The sequence below is a fragment of the Taudactylus pleione genome, unplaced genomic scaffold (genome assembly GCF_031769625.1).
Source record: "Taudactylus pleione unplaced genomic scaffold, aTauple2 ptg000041l, whole genome shotgun sequence".
NCBI classification, from domain to species: domain Eukaryota; kingdom Metazoa; phylum Chordata; class Amphibia; order Anura; family Myobatrachidae; genus Taudactylus; species Taudactylus pleione.
Window position 1 is genome coordinate 18,585,712 of NW_028284443.1, and position 24,208 is coordinate 18,609,919.

Below are 24,208 nucleotides of genomic sequence, written 5' to 3' on the forward strand. Positions count from 1 at the left end.
CAGCCTCACAGAGATGATATGATGAGACGTCTGTGACAAAGCTGCAAACCCGCAAGTTTATTTACGTGCATCTTTTGTAAACCCTTTCCATGGGCTAGTACTTAATCAATGAATCTAATCTATAGCTATGCTACTAAAGTATTATCTTACCAAATGGTAAATTAAAAATGTCCTGTCCTGTATATGTTATTGCATATGTACTAGATGTTTCTTAATTTTGTAGTCTAAAATATTTTAATGAGTATTGTTCAAACTTGCAAGTGTTATTAAAACCACTATTCACCCCATTCAGAATGTATTTACAAATTTGAAGTTTTGTGATAGAATATATAATGAATCATGAGATTTACTTGTCAGAAAACCATACACAGCTCTTATGTCCAACATTGTGTGTTTACATTATAGAATGTTTAACCTGAGGTTTCATCATTCACTTTCACATCTATTTTTTTTATCCAGCAACAGGGACTTTAAAAAAAATAACATTATTTAATAGTGTTCATCTATTTATTTATAGTGTGTTTTGTATAAGTTACAATACATACAGTATTACTGTGTTCTAATGGCTACATATAATACACTTTTTGCTATAAATTCCTGTATGGTGAAATAAAATCCACCACAAAAAATATATATACTTGAGGTTAAAGTTATAAATGTTAAGCATGATTTCATGTTAAATGTCTGGGTTGCATTGCTTTACATTTCTGCTATAGTAACCAGAATGGTTCCTGTTAGCATTAGATTGTGACCATGATGAATCTATAACTGAGAGTGTGTTGAATGTACAATACATGAAAATGATCTTAAGTCTTTGCAATGTTACCAATGATCTTGAATTTAATTGGTTTCTTCTTGGCTGTGTAGGCAGAATTGCAGCAGATGAGGCATGCACTGTAATTATAATACTGTTTTAGAGTATCACAAATTCTTTATATACTTTTATATGACCTGACATTAAAAAGAATATGAACATTCAAAATATAGTAAAACAATTTTAGCTTTCTGGACTACAGTTTAGAGACATATGGATCATATTAATATTATAATACTGTTTGGGTTTCAGGTTGCTGTGAAGTAACTTCACAGTTTAATTGTCAATCAAAGGTGTAGCTCAAAGCCCTTCCTTCTCTAACCCCATTTGTCTTTTGACATCATTCCATCCATCAGTGTTATAAACCCACCCATTCTGCAAGCAACGTCGATCAGCTTCAGTACGGTCCTTGCACTGCACAGGAGAGATGAAATATGCTCACCTCTCATTTTCCTTCCCTCTTACCATATCATTCTGAGACAGAGCTGAAGTCACTTGAGAATGTTCCAAGTCATCTTTCCCCATACTTTTTAATTTCATATCGTAGTAGCTGATCAGTGTCTGAGAAAGAACTGTATGCTTCGGATGCAAGCAAGACTCATTTAAATGACATCTTTTAAGCTACTATTTAATGCTGAAGTAGTAACCTTTTTTTTTTTCTTCATTGCTCATGGGATATTCTGTAGTAGTATTGATATGCAGTGAGGGTATTTTAATATGAACACCTTAGTCCTGGACGCCTGGCTTGTTGCTCCTGTCATCTTGCTGCTTTTAACACATGAAGCAACTACTTCATGGTGGTAAGTCTTTACCTTTTATTCTGTATGTAGGTATTGTTCACTGATTTCTAACAAATGACAGTAGCAAAATCATAAGAAAATGCTGTTACTTATGGAATTGGCTATTGTTTACCTTTATTCATTGAATACTGTTACCTGATGCGATCGTAAATTGTGACCAATTTGTTAGTATTTTTTTCATTCATTGTTCTGCAGTTTAGAAGAGGTATGGCAATATACTGGTTAACTTGGAAATACTGCAATTTCTTCCCATAGCAGCTGCACATGTCATTTCTACCTTGTGGAAATAAAATGTATGTTCGGAGTAATAATGTTTTTGTTTAGTTTTTAATTTTGATGCTCAAATTCATATGTGCTATATCTTTTTGTCAGGCATAGGGGTCCATTCAATTAGGCACGAGGGGGTGGGTTGCTGCTCTAACGGCGTGGAAAAGCTGCCAATGCCCCCCCCTTGCAGCGCCATCTCACCCCAGGCTCTTGGGTTTTTTGTACGCAGCCCTATGAGGCTCCAAACAAAAGTCAGCGAGTCTAGCGATACTGTAAGTGCAGCATATAGCCACTTACTCGTGATGCTAATAAGTCATGCCTAATTGTATTGACCCCTTAATGTCATTATCTACATCCGAATAGTAATGCAATGTAAATGTATGCACTTCTCCTATAAAGCATGCTATCACATTTGTCATCTTTGCAAACAAGTACATGTCTCAATAAGGTCAAATATGAAATATAATGGAGACCTCATTGTAATAATGATGGTTTTGCAGGAGAACTCCATTCCCTACTTTTCCTTTTAATTTTCCAAAATATGTTACCACATAGTAGATTTACTTTTGTTTTCAAAATGCAGCAGAATTGAACTGTTCACAACTGTTTTCCAGGAACACTGTCACTGATTGTCAGCTGCAATCCCATTGTACGTCACTGGTCTACAACATTTTTCTAAATATGGAATGGGTAAAATTAGCTGGTCTGGAATGCCAGGCACACAGAATTTACATATATTACAGAGACAGATATGAGTAATATCCTAATTTATCAACATTTGTAATTTTCTCTGGTGCAGAAATGACTTTTTTTCTACCAAACAAATGCCTATACATGTAATGGTAATATAGGCATTTGTCATGTATTATAGCCCATCAACTGCACCAAAAACGAAGATGATATATAAAAGAAATGCTTATTTTATAGGACAATGTGCTTCTAAGTAAACGGTTATTATTTTTTTGTATACAACATGCCTTAGGTTTCAGCATACTCACTACAATAAAAAAATGTTCTACACCTTTAGCTATACTTCATGTTTTATTTGAACAGTTTACTGTTTAATATGGGGTTATAATTCTCTGTACATGGCTTACTTGAAATACATATAAATGACTTTTTCAGCACAAAATTTGAGTAACTATTTAAGAATAATGTAGCTGAGCTTTTATGTCATTTTAAAGGTTTCACAATTTCACATAGAAAGGTAAGAGGGAACTCACATTCTTAAAATAGACTTTTCAATGAACTTTTAAGGAGCTGTAGTTGACTTTAAAGGTGCCTTTCCAAACTTTCTTTTCTAATAGGGAACATCTGGGCATAGATGATGTAATGTCCATTTTTAAGACTCCTCTATAATAATATGCTTCTACAGTGAAAAACTGATTTTTTCTTCGCATTTTAATTTATTTTATTTAATAATATTATTTGACATCTCTCTTGCTTGTCATTGTGATTACCTCTATAAATATTCCAGCCAAAGAAAGTCAGATTGTATTTAAGTATTAATGTAAGCTTTTATAAGATGTTCTAAAAATTTTAATATGGCCCAGTAGTAATTGTATAGTTTTACACATCTAATACTAACTTTTGTATAACATAGATGCCAATGTCAAATGTACTACAAGTAAAACTCTTTGGAAGAGTAGATGTTGGTTATATATTGCTATAAAAATCTTCTCAGATATTAACCTTATGGTATAAAAATAAACGTGTTATGTAAATTGCATAATTGATTCAATATTTGAAGGGACCATTGGTTGTCATGGCCAAACAATGGCTGATCATAAAAGTATTGAAAATGTTTTTAGTCTTGGATGTAGTATATGATCACAACTAGTAATATTACCACATATAAAGGTTTACTTTATTGAGATATAGCAAGAAATATGCTATATCCTGTGGTAATCACTAATTTGTTTTCTAAATTGTGTAGTTTGCAGCACATTCATTCAATATGCCTAGGTTTTTAAATGAGCTTTACAGTATGAAATATGTTTCTATAAATAAAACATCTTGCTAGTCTTTCATTCCATTAAGTATCCATATTTCACAGATGCATTTAACAGTCCTAAATATTTCTGAATTCTGTTACTGTACATCTAATGTGTGTGTTTGTTACAGATGTATTGCATCCCAGGTATAAATATTTAAAAACCCACTTAACATGTTGAAATTGGAGGTGTACCAATATCATTATTAATTGAGCAATTTTAGAGCCTAGAATCCAAATTTGAGATGACTTAGCTGTCTTTATAATGTATGTATCAATCTTCTGCAAAAGTTGGCTATATTAGCTAAATATAACAAAGTATTGGAAAACACATACACTAAATCAGGGGTATTCAACAAGCAGTCCTCCAGCTGTTGCGGAACTACACATCCCAGCATGCCCTATCACGCTACGTGTCCGAATGCAGTTTAATTTGTTTGGAATATGAACCAAACATGTGTCATGCACAAATATGAAATGCAATGCCCAACTGTTTGCCTTTCCTATCTGTGCTGTAATATTTCATTAACTTTATATAAGAGTGTTCTTGTGCTTGTTAGAGAAAGCATTTTAATACCTACTTGGATTTCTACTGAGTTTTAAACTATTATAGTTTTCCAAAATCTTTCAGAATCTCTGTATCCCATTTACAGCTAAAATATCAGGACTTTACCTGTGCACAACAAAACAGTCAGTCATACATTTATATGGTAAATCAATAAACCAGTTGCAATCCTGTCACCACAATTCATGCCATTTGGGAAATAATTTATAATGCCATTGATTACTGTACATTGTTGCAGCATATTGTTTGTCTGAAAGGTCAAGAACTCGTTAGAGACTAGAGACACTCTGGGAATCATGTCCCTAGGATACACATTGGAAAGATGAAAAAATTAAATGTTAGCCATAAGGTAAAGATCTAAAATGGAAATAGTTACACTGTGCATAAAAGGAGCTACACAAAATGCTTGGCAGTAACGTCACAACATTATCATTTGTTAGGGGTGCATGGTTGTGTGTGTTCATGTAACAAAGTAAGAAAGTGACATTTAATAGAAAGGATGGGTGATAGGCGTAAAAGAAATCAGGCTTTCATTATCACCAATAATTCATTTAGCAAATACATTTATTAGTATTGTGTCTACAAAATGAAACTCCATCCATAGCCAATAACTGAATGTCACAGATGGAAACAAATGAGCTTGCCACTAACCTAAAACTGCCTACATTTTTCCATACATTAAATAAAGGCATAAACTAATGCATTACACTCCTTCTACGAATTGAAGAGGGCAAAGATACTGTGCAGTGGAGAATGCTCTTTATAATTGGGATTCATGCTAGGTGGGAAAGTTGGAGGTCTTAAATGGGGTTGGCAGCTTTTATTTTCCATGTAAAAGAATGAACACTCAGTAACATGTGCCATTGTCAATGCATTGGAGGACATTTACCCACATTTGTCTGGGGCATCCACACTAGAGCAGCATGAACTCCTCTCTGGCCTTAACTATGGTAAAATGTGTGAAGCACACATCATATAACTTGAGAGGACTATTGCATTTGATACACATATCTGCCCACCCCATTTCCCATAATAGTCATTCTTAACATTTACCTGTCTAACGCTGTACAAAATGGTTTGCTTTCAGTTCCTTATTAGACCCACATTTTCTTCTGCCTTATAGTGTGTAATGAAATATATTAGATTATAGTGTGTAATGGCAACAGGGGGCCTACATGAAAACACTGGTTTGTAGCCCTATCATATCTGTTACTTCACTGGTAGTAAGTAGATTTGCATACCAAAACTGGAATATTTTTATACTACGAAATATGAGATTATGAAGGGGAATGGCAAAGCTATATATCTATTTGTATCTACTATATATATTTTACTGGGATGTAGTCACTACATCCCAATGGTAAGTAGTGGGGTTAAAGTTAGGTACTAGGGGGAAGGTTAGGTTTAGGCACTGGAGGGTGAGATTAGGTTTAGGGTGCAGGGAGGTAGGGTTAGGATACCTACTGACAGGTGTCGGTATCCTAACCCTGCAGAGATGCTGGCGTTGAGATTTTGACCACCCGGATCACGAGCGCCGGCATCCCGTACCCAAACCATCGTACCTGTGTGTGTGTGTATATGTGTATATATATATGTATTTGCTACTACTTATCTCCTTTTCCTGTATCTCCTCACCACTTTCCATAATGTTGACAAGTACAAAATGTTGAGAGATCAAAGTGTTGATGGTACAAAATGTCATCAGTGACAATATGATACAAAATGTTGACAGGTACAGAAAGTCAGCAATTAAAATGCTGAATATTATTTGCTGCTTTCATCTTATGGATTAAAGCATAATATTAAATGGAAGGGGCGGGTGCTAGGGTTGTCTGGCTAGCAAATGGTGGGCGGTGGTAAGGTCACTAGAGGTAGCCTGGGTAGTAGCAAGGTGTGGGTGCTAGGACACTAGAGGTGGGTGCTAGGGTGGTCTGGCTAGTAATCGGTGGGTTCTAGGGTAACTTTTATTACACAGAACAGGGCTGTGCATTGTGCAACTTTCTTAATGTAATGGAGGAGATGGCATGTCCGTTTTCTTGACTTCCACTGTAGTTAACTTCACTACATCAGGATGGTAATGCAAAAATTCAACCTAGTGAGTTTGTTTATCTCTTTACTGGACCACTAAATAATTATGCCATTTAAGTCTACTAACCTACATAACAAAAAAAAATGTTAAATGAACAGATTTGTTTTTCAAATAAAATAAATTATTGTGACACCTTAATTCCATGTAATTAATGTCATGAATTTAATGCAGACAGGCAACAATTGGTATTTAAAAAGCTATTAAAAAATATATTTTTTAATTTATTTAAATTTACTACTTTAATATTTACTTAACCTACACACACAAATAGATCATTTATTAGGATTAAAAAATGATAAAGTAAGGACTTCTACTGTATATTTCACTCGCACCCTCCTGTGGTGCGAGCAAAAAGCTGCTTAACATGTACTATGATAATTTAACACTTGCGGCTGCTTTATGCAGTAAATCAATGTATTTTCAATGGATAATTCAGCTTAAGGAAAACAGGTGCTCATCGCTCATTAATGTGCATGAAATGTCTGTTGCATTGCGCCTAGCATGGGTATTTAACCTGCGTAAAGCATTTTATTGCCAACTCCTAGCTAATTGTATCAATCCTACTATATTCCATAATACAGAGGCAGGAGCCGTTTTTCATCTTAAAGAATTCTGTAGCTTAATTTCTAAAACAAAGTAATACACATGAAATTAATTCATAACCGCTATCATTTTATTTTATATTAATTAGGTAGTATTGTTGAATACTTTAAAATTTTGAATCAGTTGACATTTTGTACCTGTTGACATTTGTACCTGTTGTACCTGTACATTTTCATTCTTGAGATTATGACCGCATCCCTCTTGGGGATGAAGTACAGTGTAAACCAGTACTCTGTATAAAATGATCCTACTTTTATTTGACTGGTTAGTTTTATTTTATATTCATTTTGGTTTGGGTTTCACATGCATCTATAAGTGAATTTCAAAGAGTCTGAACATTATATGTAAACTTCACTGAACAGTTTGGGTTTTTATATCCTTACATTAGTACCTTAAATAATGCTTACTTCATTTGTGCCTTTAGCTGTTGAGGAATTAAAAGGCCATAGATGCCATGTCAGACAGGCACTGCGTAAACTTTTAAGGCGGCAGGACAAATTAGGATTGTGGTTCCACAACAGCTGGATATCCACAGATTGTCTAATTTAATCTTAATAATAATAAACAATACCTTTCTTAACATAGAGATAAGACATAAGCAGGGTAAACATCTAGAGCACTGCTTCAAACTGCAAAAGAATCTGACCTCAGAACATGAATCTGATCTCCAGAATTTTGTCGAGACGGTGAACATATATAGTTTGCCATGTCAACGTATTGCATTCCTAAAAGTACCTTTCTTTCTGCATGAAAGTCAAATTAAAGAAATATATCTAAACGTTTTGGGTAGTTGCAAGGGTAGCACTATCCTTTCCACTAACATATTTTTATAATCGTGTAAAATGTTTTATTTATTTTTTTTTTTTTTATGGTGTTAGTATTTTTTTTTTTTTTAGCTGGCATGCAAGTTTCTGGTTTTTGAGAGCTCACTTAATTTACAGTACACCTGGACTGATTTAGTTTGTGTAAAATTAATAACGTAGTGTAGTAGTTTTCATTAAGGGATAAATTTGTTAATTAATTTATGTCTACCAATGCCATGGAAGTGTTCAGGTTCAAATATTCATTCTGCAGACTAAGGGCCAAAATCAGCCGCGAGTTCTGCCCACTGAGGCCACAGGTTACATTACCGCGCACTTCATGGGTTATTTTCATGAACTGCTGTTGTCGCGCAGTAATATAGAAGAAGCCTATTTGTGTCATCTGTGGCAATTCTACAGTGCGTGACCTGTGAGAAGTTTATGAAAAAGTGGGGAAATTACTCTAAACCAAAAGAGTGGCAAATAACATTGGATAACAGTATATAGAAGGCACATTTTTACCTTTTTTTTTTCAATAGCAGTTGGGAAATGATAGTAAGCAAGTGTTTTTTACCAAATGAAAGCCTCTAAATTATTTTTGGGTACTGTAAAATGTCTGATGTGGTTTTTAATTATTTTTTAGCAAGTTTCAAAAATATTGTTGAAACGAAACACTTCAAAAGCACATTTTCCATCTACCAAACCCCAAAATACATGTCCCATATAATTCAACCCTTGAAAATTGGAAAAAGTTTTTCGGCCCCTAAATCTTTGCTATCAAAGGTTTCAAAATTGTTTTCAGCAAATTGGGTATTATTGTGCTATATATGCTTACAGCAAAGAAAATGTAATTATTACGACAAATCTCTTCTTTAATTGTATTGTAGTACAGTTTATATTTTTAATTAGAGCATTGACTCATCTTGTGGTATTTTAAGTATAGGAAGTCCTGTTTGGTATCAAATTAAACTACTTGATGATATTATAACTTTATAAAACATCAAAAAGGACTGAGAATTCACAAATCACTAGTTCAGCCTAGATAACATTTAAAAGCTATATAAACCGATTGAAAATGTAACCTTTGAATTCAAGGAATAATTAGGAAAGTTTCAGAGATGCCAGTTTTCCTGGAAGGAAATATTTTTATCACTCCACTCTATCCAATGGAGCACAAAATTAGGCAACACTGTACTGGCCTCCAAGCACTGCCCTTACGTACCTTTAAGACATGGTCTACCAGATCCAAATGTGGCCCTCTGTTGTAAAATGTCTGTTTTATGTGACAGAGAAGGAGAATAAAAGCCGTAAAAACGGATTTACTTGACAATATGTTAAAAATAGAAATTGTAATGCTTTGGCAAGAGGTGTATTATTTTAGCAGTTAAATGACTGACTTGAAGCAGACCGACAATCTAGCAATCTGATAACAGATTGCAGTTGCGATCTTTATTTATACCATTCTTCACTATGTACTGTACTTTACTGATTGGCTGGTTTAGGGCCTATGCAGAGATGAATATGGTGCGGATAGAGTACACATCAGTTATGAGCCTGAGTCAGAGTAGGAAATAGAGTAAAAGTGTATAACTGTGCACCTGGACAAACTATGTTGCAATGCAAGGGGTGCAAATACATACATCTTTGTTTGCATGCAGGGTAAATACTGGCTGCTTTTGCATGTAACCCACAAATGCTGCACAGCTTTATTTTTACACTGCAATTTAGATTTCAGTTTGGACAAACCCCTCCCAAATCTAAATCGCTCTGTACATTTAGATCTGCCCCACCTGCAGTGCAGCATGGTTTTACCAAGATGCACAGTATCTTGCTCTATCTCACTCTATTCCCAACTCTCAATCAGGCCCTTAATCCAGGATCAAGACATTCACTTTAACATTAATTTCATAGCAGTAGGGTCTGGGAAATCCTTACTATTGCATGAAGCCCAGCAACTATCAAATAAGTAATTCTAACTAGATCTCATCCACTGTCAATCTCCCACTGGTTCTAAAATCTCACTAATGGCATATTCATCAATAAGCAATTAACAACCCTGTTATTTAGGTGTCCAACTTGACATAAGTTGTGGCATTGGACATCAAATGCTCCAAAAAGCAGCTTGCCCCACCGTCCCTAACACCTGCAGTTATGCTGCTAATTACTAGTGGTGAAACTTTACAATTCTGGGAATTACCTGGCAGTGCAAGTGAGCACAAGTTACCTGAGTTCACACATACGCAGGGAGCCAGCCCACATGGTAGGAAGGATCCGATCGGAAAGACCGGGGCTCCAAAGACCAACGTCATCTGAAGATGGTGTAGGTTCCAGCAGGCAAACAACAAAAACTTTCAGTTGTCAATGTAACAGATCTTTCTTCTTCAGGGTCCACAGGAACTACCTTGGGGTATTTACAAGTTGGAGTGATCCATTGCACCAAATGGCTTACAGCTTTTTCAGCTCCCAGCATGCACAGGGCCTCATCCCTATATACCCTGCCACCAGCCACAGGCACTCAGTTTGGTGCGCGGCAAGTATACGGTGTAGGAGACGCATTGGAGGCTGCTGCGTGTGAAGGACTCGTCAGGGTGTCTTCACTAAGGTGGACGGGGCCATATCATCTGTCGCTGGGGATGAGTAGTAGATGCACTAGTAAGCGTCTGCTACTGTGAGGCCAGCGTACCCGTGCTGTCAAAATGGAGATAGGCGCTCCCATGGCTGCTACTTCCCCAAACCAGATGCAGCTTCCGGTGTGGATTCCCGCATCTGGTTTGCTATTTCTGACCACCTCGTGTGTGAGACGCTCAAAGTCCACCTTGGGTGCACTGCTGAAAGCTGTTGGTCTCACGGTTTGGTCTGTCTCCCTGTATACCTCCCCTGGGTCAGGTATATAGCGCTCTATATCCTGCCAGTACCCTGGTGGGGCTGGTCAGTTGATTCAGAGTCCATTTGCATTTAGCATTTGAATGTATTTATGCTTTGTATGTGACTTTAATGCTAGCCTCTGGCCTTTTGTTTTCTAAACGGTCCGATATATCTATCACTGTGTTTCTCCTCATCCCTCTGAAAAGGTGTGTGGGGTTTTTCATTGGCTTTTCATAAATGTGAAGAGGGTCACATAGCATTGTATAACAGGTATAAATGCAATGTCTACAGGTAAAGGGGAGAAGTATGAGCCTCCGGTGCTGAGGTTATGTAAATTATGTTTGGCAGGCCTATTAGAGCAGGATTTTGTGCAAGATGGTTTGTGTAGTGTCTGTTGTAAGCGGTCACCTTTGCTATCAGGTACTCCTGCAACGGCACAAGAACCACTCTGGTTTTCCTCTTGGTCTCAGGTTTTGTCAAATTTAGTGGACAGGGCTGCAGCGTCACAAGCTCCTGCTACGGTACTGCCTCCTGCTATGGGGTGGTACCCACAGGATTTGCATCCTTTCATGTATATGTCCTCCATGAATCCCTTTTTGGTTTGATTCTTTTTCTCACTCTAGTCAGACTATGCTGCAGTCTATAGCCCCGCAGCAGGTAATGCAGGCAAATAGACCAGTGGTGGTAAAGCAGGGGCATAAGAGAGGTTCCCTTCAGACGTTGCCTCAGGATTCTGAGTTCTGGTTCTTACTCAGTGGAGGAAGACCATCAATCCTCTGTGGATGTCCCCTCTCTGGAGAGATTGGTTAGATCTATCCTAAGTATAGAGGAAGAGGAGGTTCCGCTGAAATCTAAGACTCCGGACTTTAGGTGTCAGAAGGTGGCTAAAGGTTATTTCTCTCAGTCTGAGCAACTGACGACTTTCATGTCTGAAGCATGGTGTACTCCAAATAAGCATTTCCATGCTACAAGGAATTTAACCTCTCGGTACCCATTTTCACTTGGTACATGTAACAAATGGGAAGTTACTCCAACGGGTGATGCTCATGTTACTGGATTGCTCAGGAGCTCTACATTACCCATTCCTTCTGCATCCTCACTAAAGGAGGTTACAGATAGAAAACTTGAAAATTATTTGAAATCAATGTTTTCATTATCTGGAGCTATTACCAGACCAGCTACAGTGGCCTGGGTAGCCAAAGCTATGGAAGAATGGACAACATCTCTGGAGGATAGCATGCCTATCTCTGTCAGATGTGAGAGGCAGCTGTGTATGTTGGGGAAGCTGTTATTGATGCGGGTATCTTGGCTTCTAGGGTGTCGGCAACTGTGGTTGCAGCTCGGAGAACCCTTTGGCTAAGAACCTGGAAGGCTGATACAGGGTCCAAGAAGGCTCTGGAATCTTTGCCTTTCTACTTCAGGGTCCATAGGGTATCCACAGGATACCTTGGGGTATAGGTGTGACGTCAGTCGCAGGGCACCAAAGAGTTAAGCTTTCAGCCTCCCAGGATGCACTAGGTCCCCCTCCTATACCCCGCCCCCGGCCAAGGCACCTCAGTTTAGTTTGGTGCCCGGCCGGAGTCGGGTGCACCTGTTGGAGTGGGGGCTAGAAGAGCCCCTGAAGCTTCTTCTTCATGCAGCTGTGGCTGCACATCTGGATGAACAGCATGGACTGTCAGTCCTGACGTCCATGCTGTCTTCCCTACACCCCGCCGGTACCAGAACGCCGGTACTGATCCGGGGATGCTGGTGGGCGTCTGGGGTCACAGCTAGCGGTGACCCCAGATGCTCCGGACCATGGCCGGATTCAAGGGGGACAGAGGTAAGCAGCGGGGTCCCGCGGTGGGTCCCCGCTGATCACATGGTCCTAAGTCCCCAGGCAGGGGGCTCCCTGGGGACAGGCTGCAGCGTGGAGCCAGGCGACCAACCTGCGCTTCCACTACCCCCTGGGACAGCGGACCGCAGCAGAGCGGTAGCGCTGCGGCGTCCCAGGGGTTAAATGCATGCCAGGGGAGCGCGCCTTCCCTGTCTCACAGCCGGCGCCTCCCCCGCTGCACACAGCCCTCTCTGCATGCTGCCGACTGGTCCTGTGGCAGTGCTCCTCCCCCAGGCCAGCCTCCTCTCTGCTCCTCGGCGGCCATCTTCTCCAGAACGCATGGTGAACGCTGCTGGAAGCGCTGGACGGAAGCATCGTGGTCTGGGTCCCCCCGCATACCTCTCCTCCGCTGTGGCTCAGGTCTGTGTATGCAGCGCTGTGTCCTACCAGGCCCTGTGTCTGTGTAGTTGAGTGATCAGCGCTGTTAGTGCAGGAATTGTTATTTCTCTGCATTGTATGTGACTGTGCTAGCGCTGCCTGTAACTTTTCTTCTCTAAACTGTCAGCTTTATTACTGTCCCTGTTCTTCTGCTAAAGCCCTTGCGGTGCGGTGCTGCAGGGTGGTCTCTCGCCTATTTAATACTTAATTGGTGAGAGAGGTCACATACGTGGTGCCATCATGTCTGAAAGTGATTTTCCCCTCCGGCTACAGTGTACCACGTGCAAAGTACCGTTAGCGGAGGGGGAGGGTAGCGCGGAGGGCCTTTGCCGGCAGTGTTTGTCCATGGCGCGGCCTATTACGGTTACAGCACCGGTACAGGAGCCGCCCTGGGCTTGTTTCGCTCAGGCGTTAACAGCTTTAGTGGGCCAGTTAGCTCCGCAGCCCGCGTTTACTCCGATGGGTTTGTCCCAGCAGTCTGTGGTGTCGTCACCCATGCAGGGGTTCCCACGACAATTGGTGGTACCCCACAGTCTCCCTATTTCCCCGCTCCCGGGTTCTCAGGAGCCAGCGTGGGTTAACTCCCTGACGAGTTCTGTACAGCACTTGTCGGATGTGTTGCAAGGGGAGTCTGTGATGCGGCCTCATAAAAGGCCGGTGGCGTCTCTGTCCGCTCCTTATGAGGATGACGAAGGGACGTCTGATGATGGGGAGATTCTGGATCCTTACGATCAGGAACCTCTCCATACTAAGGACGCTGATGCTAAGTCCAAAGTATATATTCCTGGACTTATTCGGGCGGTCCGCACAGCCTTGGTGATTGAGGACGAAGTTCCCCCAGCGGCTAAATCTAAGTATGCCTTTTTCAAAGATGTGAAGGGCGATGCCACAGTCTTTCCTCTTTCGGGTCAGTTGGTGGACCATTTAGAGGAGGCGTGGAAACAACCTGGCAAAAGATACCAGCCGCAGAGACGCCTGGCGGTGGCTTATCCGTTCGCGGATAATTATTTTGCTAAGTGGGAATCCCCTCCACAGGTGGATTCTCACGTGACCCGTCTTGTCCGTAGTGCCACATTGCCGATGCCATCCATGTCCTCCCTTAAGGATGCTACGGACCGCAAGGTAGAAATCTGCCTGAAGTCCACTTATTCCCTTGCAGGGGGGGCAGCACGGCCGGCTATGGCCATTTGCTGGGTTGCCAGAGCGATGGAGCGCTGGGCGGATTCATTAGAGGCTTCTTTTGAATCCGACTGTCCGGCCGAACAGGCGGAGTTGATTGGCAATCTCCGTGATTCGGCCACCTACATCAACGAGGCGGCTCTAGACATTAGTACTCTGGTGTCTAGAATTTCTTCAGCAGCGGTGGCTGCTCGTCGCACCTTGTGGCTGCGATCCTGGAAGGCGGACGCAGATTCCAAGAAAGGTCTGGAAGCGTTGCCGTTTACCGGAGAAGTTCTCTTCGGTCCGGATCTGGATAAGATTGTGGCCACGCTGGCGGCAGCCAAATCTGCTTGTCTCCCGTCGGCCACTGCTCCTTCTGGTTCGGGACCATCGTCCTTTCGGTCATCTAGGGCCCAGGGCAGGCCCAAACCACAGTCGTTTCCTCGACAGGCTGGCCCTAAGAAATCGGTCAAGCCCCGGAAGCAGGCATGGAGTACCAGACGTCCGGCCCCCAAGCCAGATGACAAGCCTGCGGCCTGACGGTCCGGGCCTCCCTTTGGGGGATCCCAGGGTGGGAGGCCGCCTGCTACAGTTCGCCCAGTGTTGGTCGACCACTACGACAGACACTTGGGTTCTGGAGGTGGTTTCCCACGGATACGCCCTCTCCTTCCGGCACAGACCCCCGGCTCGCTTCTTCACCACGGGTCTCCCATCAGACCGGAACAAGGCTAGGGAGCTGCGGAAGGTATTGCACACTATGCTCCAGGCTGGAGTTATAGTGGCTGTTCCATTCTCCCAGAGGGGCCAGGGTTTCTATTCAAATCTATTTTTGGTACAGAAACCCAATGGGTCATATCGTCCGATTCTCAACCTCAAAGCACTCAACAAGTCTTTGCGGGTCCCGAAGTTTCGGATGGAGACCCTACGGTCCATCATTCTGGCGCTGGAACCTGGGGACTACTTGGTGTCATTGGACATACAGGACGCTTACCTGCATGTCCCTATTCTTTTGCGCCATCAACAGTTCCTCAGGTTTGCAATCCGCAGCGACCACTTCCAGTTTCGGGCATTACCTTTTGGCCTGGCAACAGCACCACGTGTTTTCACCAAGGTGATGGCGGTCATGGCGGCTTCTCTGCGGCTGCAGGGAGTCCGCATGTTGCCGTATTTGGATGACCTGTTATTGGTGGCAGGATCTCCAGAGCTCCTGTTACGCCACTTGGACCTGACCATTGCACTGCTGCAACGGCACGGCTGGCTAATCAACTGGCAGAAGTCCACTCTAATCCCGTCTCGGAGGATTCTGCATCTTGGAGCCTTATTGGACTCGGGACAGCAAAGGATCTTCGTGACGGAGGACAAGATCTCTGCTTTACAGTCAAGGCTGCGCAGTTGCCTGCACAGCCGCCGGGTGTCCTTACACTCGGCGATGAGGTTACTGGGCTCCATGGTGTCGGTGTTCGACATGGTGGAATACGCCCAGTTTCACTCCAGACCTCTGCAGCACCTGATCCTGTCCAAGTGGAACGGGCTGACTCAGTCTCTGAAGTCCCAGACGATTGTGCTCACCCAGGAGGTTCGCCTGTCCCTTGCGTGGTGGTTACAGACGACCCACCTCAACAAGGGACGTCCGTTCTGGGTTCCAAATTGGGTCCTGTTGACAACAGACGCCAGTCTTCGGGGCTGGGGAGCAGTTTCGGGTCCACACTTGTTCCAGGGCAGGTGGACGCCGACAGAAGCGGAGCTTCCAATAAATATCTTGGAACTCCGTGCGGTCTTCAATGCTCTCCAGCAGGCACAGCGGTTTCTCCAGGGTCGCCCGGTGCAGGTCCAGTCGGACAACGCTACCACCGTGGCCTACATAAACAGGTAAGGAGGAACTCGCAGTCGGGCGGCTCTCGTAGAGGTCTCTCGGATCCTGGTTTGGGCGGAGCGCAATCTTCCGGCCATATCAGCGGTCTTCATCCCGGGAGTGCTAAATTGGGAGGCGGACTTTCTAAGTCGCCAGGACGTTCATCCGGGGGAATGGTCCCTGCACCTGGACGTTTTTCAACTACTGGTGGACAGGTAGGGTCTTCCAGAAATCGACCTCATGGCGTCCCGGCACAACAACAAGTTGCCGGTGTACGGGTCTCACACAAGAGACGAAGGGGCGTCTCTGGTGGATGCTCTGTCCGTCCGGTGGACGTTCCGGTTCGCATACCTGTTCCCTCCGGTCTCCCTTCTTCCACGGGTAATCCGGAAATTCAAACAGGAAGGAGGGACGCTCCTGTTGATAGCTCCCGCGTGGCCCAGACGGCACTGGTTCTCAGACCTTCAGGGTCTGTCCGTGGACAGTCCTCTGCGGTTGCCGCTACGACCGGACCTTCTGTCTCAGGGTCCTTGCCTTCACCCGGACCTGACTCGGCTGTCTTTGACGGCGTGGCTGTTGAGACGGCCATGCTGAGGTCCCGGGGGTTTTCCAGCTCTGTGGTGCGTACCATGTTACGGGCTCGGAAACCGTCTTCCGCGAGGATATACCATCGCGTGTGGCATACGTTCTTCCAGTGGTGTCGACCGAGAGGTTATGCACCGCGGGAGTTTCGTCTGTCTCGGATTCTCGCCTTCCTGCAAGCGGGACTAGATCATGGGCTTCGCCTTGCTTCTTTGAAGGTACAGGTTTCGGCCCTATCTGTCTGGTTTCACCGTAGGATTGCTACAATCCCGGATGTGCGCACCTTTATGCAGGGTGTTCTCCGCATTCAGCCGCCCTTTGTTCCACCTGTGGCGCCTTGGGATTTGGCTGTGGTCCTGAGGGCTCTCCAAGGACCGCCGTTTGAACCACTGGGCTCAGTGGATCTTAAATGGCTAACAGCTAAGACTGTTTTCCTTCTGGCCATTGCTTCGGCCAGACGTGTTTCTGAGTTAGGGGCTCTTTCTTGTAGACCCCCTTTCTTGGTTTTTTATGGGAACAGGGCAGTGCTCCGCACTCGGCCCGAGTTTCTTCCCAAAGTAGTTTCCCAGTTTCATGTTAACGAGGAAATAGTTGTTCCGGCCTTTAACTCACCGGGTCTTTCCGTGGGTGAGGCCTCTTTGGATGTTGTGCGGGCCTTAAGGACTTATGTTGACCGCACTTCTTCGTTTAGGAAGTCGGACGCTGTGTTTGTCCTCTATGGCTTCCGTAAAAAGGGTTGGCCTGCTTCAAAGCAAACTTTGGCAGCCTGGATCCGTATGGCTATTTCTGAAGCTTATCTTCATGAAGGCCTACCGGTCCCTCCTTCTCTGAAGGCTCATTCCACTAGGTCTGTGGGTCCTTCGTGGGCAGCTCGACGTGGTGCCTCGGCAGTTCAGATCTGCAAGGCTGCTACGTGGTCTTCTGTCCATACCTTCGTGAGGTATTACAGGTTTGACACCTTCGCCTCTCAGGATGCTTCCTTCGGGCAGCGGATTCTCCTTTCTGCACAGGAGCGTCCCCACCCTTAAAGGATACTGCTTTGGGACATCCCCAAGGTATCCTGTGGATACCCTATGGACCCTGAAGTAGAAAATATGAGATATGGTAAGAACTTACCCTTGTTATCTCTATTTCTACGAAGTCCATAGGGTTCCACAGGACTCCCGCCCTGTCGCACCTGTGCTGCAGATGGGCTTTGCTCTGGTCACCGGTTTTCCGTCTCCCTCTGGTGAGAATGTGATTCTTGTATGTGTCCAGATCTTTGTTCTCTCTCTTCCTTCTCCTCCTCCGGCCTATGGCTTGGTAACTAACTGAGGTGCCTTGGCCCGGGGGCGGGGTATAGGAGGGGGACCTAGTGCATCCTGGGAGGCTGAAAGCTTAACTCTTTGGTGCCCTGCGACTGACGTCACACCTATACCCCAAGGTATCCTGTGGAACCCTATGGACTTCGTAGAAATAGAGATAACAAGGGTAAGTTCTTACCATATCTCATATTTTTGTTGGGAAAGTACTGTTGGGCTTGAACAGGATGACATAGTGGCTTCTCTGGCAACATCTAAATCTCGGTTGCCATCTATGACTACCTCTAGGTATAGGCAGTCCTCAGTTTGGTCCATTCACCCACAGAGTAGGGCAAAGGGGCAGTCTTCCTCTAGACAAGGTAATTCCCACAAGAAACCGCAGACCAAGAAATCTTGGTCAACCAGACATCCAGCTTCTAAGCTGGAAGGTAAACCCACTGCCTGATGAGTTGGGCCTTTCCCTGGGGGGTCTCATGGTTAGAGGCCAACTTCTACAGCTTTCTCAGGCCTGATATCAGACAACTATGGATGTCTGGGTTCGAGAGGTGGTCTCCCCAGGGTTACGTTCTCACATTCCTGTGGCATCCCCCTCAGAGGTTCATTGGTACAACACTTCCTTCAGACCCGTTCAGGGCCTTGGCCTTCCAAGAGGCTATTGGGGCCCTCCTGAGGTCAGGAGTTATAATCCCCGTTCTTGTGATGCAACACAGGGAAAGGGGTTATTGAAATTTGTTTTTGATTCAGAAACCAAATGGGTCACATTGCCCTATTCCGAATCTCAGGTCTTTTAAGTTCATTCATGTGCCCAAGTTCTGTATGGAAACCCAACGGTCAATTATGCTGGCAATGGAGTTGGGAGATTTCATAGTCTCACTGGACATACAGGATGCGTATCTGCATGTTCCTATTGCGCGATCCCACCAAGGGTTTCTGAGGTTTGCTGTAGGTCAGCAACATTACCACTTTCAGGCTCTACCCTTCGGTCTGTCCACAGCCCCTCTGGTATTTACCAAGATAATGGCAGTCATGACAGCTCATCTCAGATGACATGGAGTCACGATACTGACATATTTGGATCATCTCCTGATATTGGCACAATCTCAGGAGGTGTTACAATGTCATCTCTAAATGACCATTGCCTGCTCACAAGAGCACGGCTGGATAATCAATTGGAAAAAGTCTTCTCTTTCTCCAACTCAGCAGTTGGTGCACTTGGGTGCGCTGCTGGATTCCTTGGAGCAAAGGATTATTCTACCAATGGACAAGATTGGGGCACTACAATCTCGTGTGCGCAGTCTATTCTGCAAGCAGAAAGTGTCAGTTCACTTGGCAGTGCAGGTACTGGGCTCCATGGTATCCACCTGCGACATGGTGGCTTATGCCCAGTTCCCCTGTAGATCCCTGCAACAATGGATTCTGGGCCTGATTCAGAGACTAACACTCTGAAATAGCGCTCGCTCTGAATCAGGGCGTTTTTTGGGGGGTTTTTTGTGCGGCCTCCTGGCCGCTCGCATAGCTGTGGGTCACCACCCACAGCTATTGCGAGCGGCCTGGATGATGGTTGCGATGGTCAAGACCATCGCAACCATCAGGACTTGCGGCAATATCCTTGTGGTAGGGTCTCGTGGCCACAAGCCCCAGAGAGCTTCTGACATCACTGGTGATGTCAGTGGGGCCGCCCACAAATGACAGGCGTTCGCATGGGAACACCTCTGTTTGTGAAGCCACCCCCCCGCAATGCCTACATTATGGGGCTAGCTGTTGATCAACATCGACAGACGCCCCTTTTGTAGTGAGCCATGGAGCGGGAGAATTTCTCTCGCTCCAGGGCTTGTGCACCCGCAGTGTGGCATTTTGCATGCGCAGAGTATGCAATCGACCTGCTCACGAGCGCTCAAGTGCTTGCGAGCAGGTCTGAATGAGGCCCTCTGTCTCATTGGGATGGTCAGTATTGTCGGATAAGGTCTCAGATGATCTGCATCGCGCCAGAGGTTCAGCGTTCATTCTGGCGCAGGACCTCCTTCAGGGCAGGCCTGTCCAGATTCAGTCCGACAACATGACCGCAGTGGTCTATATCAACATTTAGGGAGGCACACACAGTCCTGCAACCATGAAGGAAGTGAGCATTCTGATGTGGGCAGAATGCAATCTTCCAGCAATCTCAGCAATTTTCATCCCAGGAGTCCTCAGGACATACACGCCAGAGAATAGGCTCGTCATCTGGAGGTCTTTCAACTCCTGGTGGACAAGTTGGGACTACCGGATGTAGACCTGATGGCATCACGTCACAATGTCCCCAGGTACAGGTCCAGAACAAGGAACCTCTCAGCCGCCTTTGTGGATGCCCTGGCGGTAAGATGGCACTTCAGATTGGCATACCTGTTTCCTCCAATCTCCCTCCTCCCAAGGGTCATCAGAAAGTTCAAGCAGGAAGGCGGCAGGATAATACTAATAGCTCCTGCCTGGCCCAGGAGACATTGGTTCACTGATCTGACATGTCTATCAGTAGACAGTCCACTTCCACTGCCTCTACAACCGGACTTGCTAACACAGGGTCCCTGCCTATATCCAGATTTACCTCGGCTGGCTTTGACGCATTGGCTCTTGAGGCTTCTGCCTTAAAGGACAAAGGTTTATCTACTTCTCTGATCCAGATGATGCTGAGGGCGAGGAAGCCTGCTTTGGCCTGCATCTATCACAGGATTTGGCATTCATTTTTTTGTTGTTGTTCCCACCGAAAATGTTACCCTAGGGTTTTCAGGGTCTCCCGAGTTCTTGCTTTTCTTCAAGCTGGACTAGACTTAAGTCTTCGTATGCCTACCTTTAAGAGTTCAGGTTTCTGCATTTTCCCTTTGGTTCCAGCGCAGAATTACCACTATGCCAAATTTTCGAAAAAATTTTCAGGGTGTCTTCAACCTCCGTTTGTGCCTCCGGTGGCACCGATGGATTTATCCTTGGTTCTCAGGGTGCTTCAGGCTCCCCCCTTTGAACCCTTAGACACTGGACCTCAAATGGTTGACAACGAAGACGCTTTTTCTCCCCACTATCTCCTTAGCTCACAGAGTTTCTGATTTGGCAACACTTCCATGTCGCTCTCAATATTTGATTTTTCAGCAGAATAGAGCTGTCCTCAGTACAAGGTGGGGGTACCTCCAAAAGATGGTATCCTTTTTCATATAAATGAGGAAATTGTAGTCCCAGCCTTTCAGTCTTCTGGCCTTTCTGTAGGGGTAGCTTCACTGGATGTGTTTCGAGCTCTTCTTATCTACGTGGATCGTGCCAACTCCATCAGAAAACCTGATGCATTGTTTGTGTGATATGGCTTTCATAAGCGTGGCTGGCCAGCTAACAAGCAGACTCTGGCTCGGTGGCTGCGTATGGCTATTTTTCATGTGTATACTCAGGGTGATCTCCCGGTTCTGAACACGGTGACAAAACATTCTACTTGGGCTGTGGGACAGTCGTGTGCGTTTAGACATGGCGTCTCTGCAGAACAATTATGCAAGTTGGCGACTTGGTCTAAGGTCTACACTTTTATCAAATTCTATGCATTCGATAATTTTGCCTCCCAGGATGCTTCCTTTGGGCGGCAGATTCTCCTTTCTGCTCAGGAGCATCCCCATCCTTAAAGGAACTGCTTTAGGATGTCCCCAATGTAGTTCCTGTGGACCCTATGGACCCCGAAGAAGAAAATAAGAGTTATGGTATAACATACTGTATCTTAGTTAACTTTTTCTTCGAGGTCCATAGGGTCCACAGGGCACCCACCCTGACGCACCTGGCCTCAGTTGGGATCTGTTAATTTCTTTTTGTATCACTGATTCCCTCTCGGTTTTTGAGAGTGTTTCTTGTGTACATTGTACTTCCTTCTCCACTTTCCGTCTCTTGCCATTTGGCTTGTTTACAAACTGAGTGCGCATGCTGGAAAACTGTAAACTGTTTTGTGCAGTGGATCACTCCAACTACATACCCCAAGATAGTTCCTGTGGACCCTATGGACCTAGAAGAAAGAGTTAACTAAGGTATGTTAGACCATAACTCTTATTATTTGTGATGATGAATAGGCCCCTAGTAGTATAATTGAAGAAAAAATATATCCCCTTGCTAGCCTATAAGCAAAGCTTTAGAATGTCCCAACCAAGATGGTGGGTATACCCTTACCCCCAAGAATAAGTTCTATCCTTCCAATGCTTTCTGTACTTATTGAGGGAAGGGAGATAAGCACATACTTTTAAATGTAATTGATTACTATTAAGCATTAGCATCAAAAATTTAAACAAAAGTTGCTTTGTGTGAATGGAATATAAAATAAGGATATTTTGTCAGTGCGCTTCAACCCTGCTGCCTACTCAATATTCTAAATAAGAAAGAGTAACACCACACTCTTAAACATATAAAGCCATTTAGAAATAAAAGATGGTGCTGGAATCAATGGAATAATAATAAATGATACTTATTCCTTCAATAATATTCAGATGTGTTCTTAACAGTTTTTCTCCCAGGAAGAATCATATAGAGAGAAATAAAAACAACACAAAAATACTCTGTCACAAAAATATTCTAACAAAAATTTAATTTTGTATATATGAACAATAGACCAAGGTAATTAAAATGACATTCCCCACTCACAATAAAGTGGGAGTGTAATTTGATTGTAAAGGTATCTTTATAATCCAAGGGTATCAAATTCTATGGGACCACGTTACATTCAACCACCTCTCCAGTAGAATGAAAGGATGGGCGTACCCTAACTCACCTGTGCAATGGTGCATACACACGGTCAGATTTTTCTTCAGATCTGAACAATAACTATTTAAAAAATCATTCATATCTGAAGGAAAATCTGACATGTCTGAACGATGAGTGTTCCCGATGGTCAGATAACAATATCTGACATCTGATGTGTTTGCAGTCCGACTTGGACGATTCCATTCATTTTAATGCAGTCAGAAATCGTTCAAATAGTTGGTAAAATCTTCAAAATCGTTCATCTGACAAATCTGACCGTGTGTATGCAACATAAGAGTTGCAATATTTCCATCAAGGTATCTTTATACATCCTCCGTGGAGATTTCATAAATATATCATCCAAATTCAACGTAGTATAATTCAAAGTATGATGTTTTATTGATTTAAAATATATCACAGCCCATGGGAGACATGTACAACATCCAAAACTGTACAGAATAAAGACACCAGTTCTTAAAGGCATAAAGTGTGTATAATAAAGTCCGGATGCGGACACAACGCATTTGGATTCTGGATGCCTTGAAGAAGATTCATCCAGAATCGAAACGCGTTGCTAAGGGAATACAAGGCTCTTGTGGATGACTGTATGTTGGACCTTACTAAACTAGGATTTAGAAACCAAAGCTAAGTGTGGAAGTCCGGACTTTATTATACACACTTTATGCCTTTAAGAACTGGTGTCTTTTTTTGTTAGACTATTTCTGTGACAGAGTTTTTTCGTGTTGTTTTTATTTCTCTGTATATGATTCTACCTGGGAGAAAAACTGTTAAGAACACATCTGAATATTATTGAAGGAATAAGTATAATATATTATTATTCCATTGATTCCAGCACCATCTTTCATTTCTAAATGGTTTCTATTTGCTTTGTGTGAATTAAATAAAATACTTGAATACACCATGCATGTATTGCAAAACAAAGGCACTATCATGCTTTAATGCATATTTTTGCCAGTACTACTGTATTGCATGATACTTTGGCAGGTACTACTGATTGATATACAATACAGATATATATCTGCAAGGAAGCGGCACTCCTCAATATGTGCAAATCACTGCAATAAATACCTAAAATCTGGTGCCTTCCAAACAGCTGTACACAAAGTGCAAAGAAGTTGTCATATATCCATGATGGCGGCACTCAGGAAAAAAGACAGATTTGCAGGGTGAATAACCAACGTTTCAATGCTGTATTGGGTAGTGCATTTTTGTCAGGACGAAAATGGATAAGTGGGAAGCCTCTCTTACTTGGGACTAATTGTTGTCGTTCGCTATATTGTCCCGTTTGTATGCAAACGATAACGGCCAAATATGTGCACTCCCGCAGATCGTTGGTCTTTGTCGTCCATCGCCCGAACATGCAGGCCAATCTGACGATATTGTCAGGTTGTTGCATGTTCGGGAAGGAGCCCGGCACTGAACGATAACTGATCTTTTACGAATTTGAGCACACTCCTGCCGGGAACATGCTAGACCTCTATAACTGGGATGATTGCTGTTAGGAGTGATATAT

The 24,208-nt window shown here is 43.5% G+C and overlaps 1 protein-coding gene across 1 annotated transcript in view; it reads left to right on the plus strand.

The window, feature by feature from the left end:
- Window positions 1-1,531: 1,531 nt before the first annotated feature.
- Window positions 1,532-24,208, plus strand: part of WNT2 (Wnt family member 2) — a 136,802-nt gene continuing 114,125 nt past the window's right edge. Inside the window, exon 1 of the mRNA XM_088456227.1 lies at window positions 1,532-1,614. Within this exon, the coding sequence (XP_088312353.1) occupies window positions 1,532-1,614 (83 nt within the window). The remainder of the gene's footprint in view (window positions 1,615-24,208) is intronic.